This window comes from Poecilia latipinna, unplaced genomic scaffold (assembly GCF_001443285.1).
Source record: "Poecilia latipinna isolate Pla-1442-1.1 unplaced genomic scaffold, P_latipinna-1.0 Scaffold580, whole genome shotgun sequence".
NCBI classification, from domain to species: domain Eukaryota; kingdom Metazoa; phylum Chordata; class Actinopteri; order Cyprinodontiformes; family Poeciliidae; genus Poecilia; species Poecilia latipinna.
The window spans coordinates 84,628-88,136 of NW_015113196.1; the positions used below are offsets into that span (position 1 = coordinate 84,628).

Here is a 3,509-nt window from a genome sequence, read left to right on the forward strand (position 1 = left end):
TATATATATATATATATATATAAAAACACTTTTGCACCATATTGCCAATGTTAGTCTGGTCAACTGTCAGCTTCACTCAAGCTGATCCCTCGCTACAGACTTGAACCAAAGCAATTACAATTGAGCCATGTGTAACCCCTACTTAGCCACCCAACAAAATATTTTAGCTGAAGCAAACAGACTGATGGACTATGGGAAGAAACTTCCATGGAAGAGGAACCAAACTAACCTTGAGGTTGTTGCTCCACGTATCCAGAATATTTTCCATTTTGCTCAGATTCTCTTCGGAGATAAACATCTCAGTGAAAGCATACTCATGGGACTCCTGGTTGTCTGATGGTTTGGACGCTGCCTGAAAATCCTCTGACGGCGCATCGGAGCGCACTGACGTCTTATTTGACGACGGACCTGCTGTCCTCTCAGCTGGAGGAAGAAATTACAGACACTGAGAATACGCATCTACAGATGTGAAGAAAAAACTATAAGCAAATTCTCATCGCCAAAAAGTGTACCGCAACACTTTATGCATTTTTTTCCCTTCAGCTTACCCTGAGAAGAGGCCTGTGACAATTTTACACTTTTGATGGAGTGCCTCTCATCTGCTTCAGGATCTGGGAAATGGTTCAAAAAGGATCAAATTTTACTGTTCATTAAACACACACGCACGCACACACACACAAATCAATATTAAAACTATTTATTTCATTGTGAAGGTAGAATTCTAAAAACAGAAGACAGTTTAAAAACAGGATAAGTGACGGCAAGAGCGCTGAATAAGATGAGCACGGCTCTCTCCATCCAAGAATGCATTTATGTCAATATCTTAATTAAATTCTGCAACGAGAAACGAAAAAGCCTGCACTCTAAAGATCAGAGTGGGCAGAGTTCCAGGAGATCATTACTTATCAGCCTGTCTGCTCTCTGCGTCGCCGTGCGTGGCTCAGTGAAAGTTAGAGCACTAAACCTTCAATGAGAGATGGTACAGGGGAAGGGGGGCTGATTGACTGTTTAAGACGGGTTATTATACAGAAAGACTCAGAAAGTAATGTGAGACACCAATATCTATTCTGTTACGGTCAACTGGAAGCTGAAAATGGAGGGTGCACAAAAACATACCGTTGCCATAGGTTGAGATGGGAAACCCTTTTTGAAACCTAATCATTAGATGCTTAGCTTCTGCTAGAGAAACTGAAGGAAAATGCGTGCATATGAACATTTTCCTCATACAGATCCTACCTTGCGGGTTCTGTCCGCTTGGTTCATCCGTTCTCTGGGAACTTTGACCTTGACCGACAGAAAGCAGGTCACGTTTGGGGGCGACAACAGCATAGCGAAAGAGCTCCTCATACTCATCCTGTTGATTAAAAACACACAAACAAACAAATGTCTATGAGACGTATGGAGGACCAAATTATTTGCTGCACATAAAGAACATTAGACTGGGTGAAAAAGCAGCTTCTTGAACATGAAATCTAAACAAAAACTGTGATCTAAAAATAGAAATCTATTTGTTTATTCCAAATTGTGAAAAAAAAAAAGTCTAACCTTTGAAGAAATTAGCCTTAGTTTTACAGCTAACAATGCCTGTTTTGAGATGTGACCATTTATGCCAGTGTAAGGTTTCAGGGATGGTAGAGTATAGAGTCCTATTTCAAACATGAGGCATGGACTAAATACAAATTGCTACTGTCCCACAAAGTATGCTTCTAGATTAGCTTGCATTTTCAGCTACAGCAAAGGATTCTTTTAACCAACCTGAAGCTCAGAAGACACAGAGCTGCCCCGGTCTGAGTCTTTGGGGAGAACAGGACTGTCTTCATCCTCTGATGACATCTAGGTAAAAATAAATAAACAATAATCATTTTAGTACTTAGGAAAACATTATGAGTTACTGACTGGTGAAAATAGATCATAAATTTTAGATTTTTTCACACCCATGCCATAATAAAAGGCAGTCTCATGACAAAGTAAAGGTCCTAACTTAATATTCAACCCCACTATACACAGTAACTGTAAAAATAAATCCCCCATTTTTTTTATTCCAAGGCCAGATGAATTAAGACATAATCAGGTCTCTATCTGGTTTCTAAGCAGTTTCTTGAATCCAGACTGTCACTGTCCCACGAACAAAGAATCCCAAAGCATCACTCCTCCACTACTGTGCATGACCCATTGGTTAAGAATTATTAGTGCCAAACAGAGAACTGTGCGTTTTGGTCAATCATTTCTGACTTGGCCTTATTTTTTTCCTAAGGTGACAGTGACCTGAAACCATGTGATTCATGATATACAGATTCAACTCTCCAAACCAAAGTCTTGTTGCGTGGCTTTGTACTTGAATCTCTTCCAAACAAACGGGGCAATGTGTTGTAAACTTTAACAACTTTAACATTTAGCATACTAATTAAAGTTTGTAGAGTCTAAGATTGTATTTTATTTTCCCAAGGAGGACGGACAGTGTGAACTGATGGAGCTCTTTGCTTTTTTGTGCCTTTAATCTTGGTAGTCTGAAATTGGGGTACATTTTCCAGAAAGCCCACTCATTATGAACATATAATGTTTCTAACTTTTGAATGATGTACATCTAGTTAAGAAATGAACCCTTAACCCATCACGGATTGATAGGTAGAAACAATTGCTTCTCTAAGATTAAAGCAGATTGACAAGTTCCTGCTTTCATAGAGGTGGTCACACTTCTTGATCAACATTAAGGGAGTGAATTTGATAATCTTAAAGTTGCGACTTTCTCTCCTAATATCCTACGGTGTAGGAGTGTACATAGTTTTTCACATATAGCTTCAACTCTCGTTTTTATTATTAAATCGTGACCGTGGACGTTTCTGTGTTTTGTGTAATTTGCTGAGAGGTCAGGTACCCAATGTAGATGTTTACAAAAAGGCTAAATAACTTCCAGTCAAGTGTTTTGATACAAAATCAAAAGTAATGTCAGCTGAAATATTCACTGTAAGACCCAAGCAGCCAGAACAAAAAGCCTGAATCATGAGATTTAAAGCAGGTTTGTAGATGAGATAAATAGGAGAATTAGCTAATGTTAAACCTGCAGAAATCGAAGCACAATTCTGTCGCTTCTACAAAACAAGTTTAGCTAATAATGCTAGAACGTTTGGTCGGAAATCTCTTCTTGTTTCATTAAAGATTTAAGACAAATAAAAACCTCTACCGTGATCTCAAACGAGTCGTCAGTTGGAAAGTGCTTGCTTTGCCGTTTCAAATAGACAGACTCCCAAACAACAGCATCAGTGATTGGCTTATGCTTCTACAACTCCCGCAATCTCGGCTCTGGTTGGTTTAATTATTTCCAGGGTAACCATAAGCGGAAGAACGCTAGCTTCTGCTACGTTTAAAGGGGACTTGTTCAGTTAATGTGAAGTGTTTACTAAAAATAGGCCCAGAATAAAGATTGTACGGTAGCACAGTGTTTCGGGTACTGACTAATAACAGCTATCACACAATAGCTTCAAATACAAATGGATTTTTGGCAGATTTCA

The 3,509-nt window shown here is 38.9% G+C and overlaps 1 protein-coding gene across 1 annotated transcript in view; it reads right to left on the minus strand.

Annotated features, from left to right (window-relative positions):
• The window catches only part of poc5 (POC5 centriolar protein homolog (Chlamydomonas)), a 19,730-nt gene extending 16,446 nt beyond the window's left edge, over positions 1 to 3,284 (minus strand). Inside the window, exons 1-5 of the mRNA XM_015042181.1 lie at positions 3,182 to 3,284; positions 1,756 to 1,833; positions 1,237 to 1,354; positions 549 to 611; positions 230 to 423 (exon numbers count right to left, since the gene is read on the minus strand). Of these exons, the coding sequence (XP_014897667.1) occupies positions 230 to 423; positions 549 to 611; positions 1,237 to 1,354; positions 1,756 to 1,833 (453 nt within the window). The 5' untranslated portion in view covers positions 3,182 to 3,284. The remainder of the gene's footprint in view (positions 1 to 229; positions 424 to 548; positions 612 to 1,236; positions 1,355 to 1,755; positions 1,834 to 3,181) is intronic.
• Between the last annotated feature and the right edge of the window lie 225 nt (positions 3,285 to 3,509).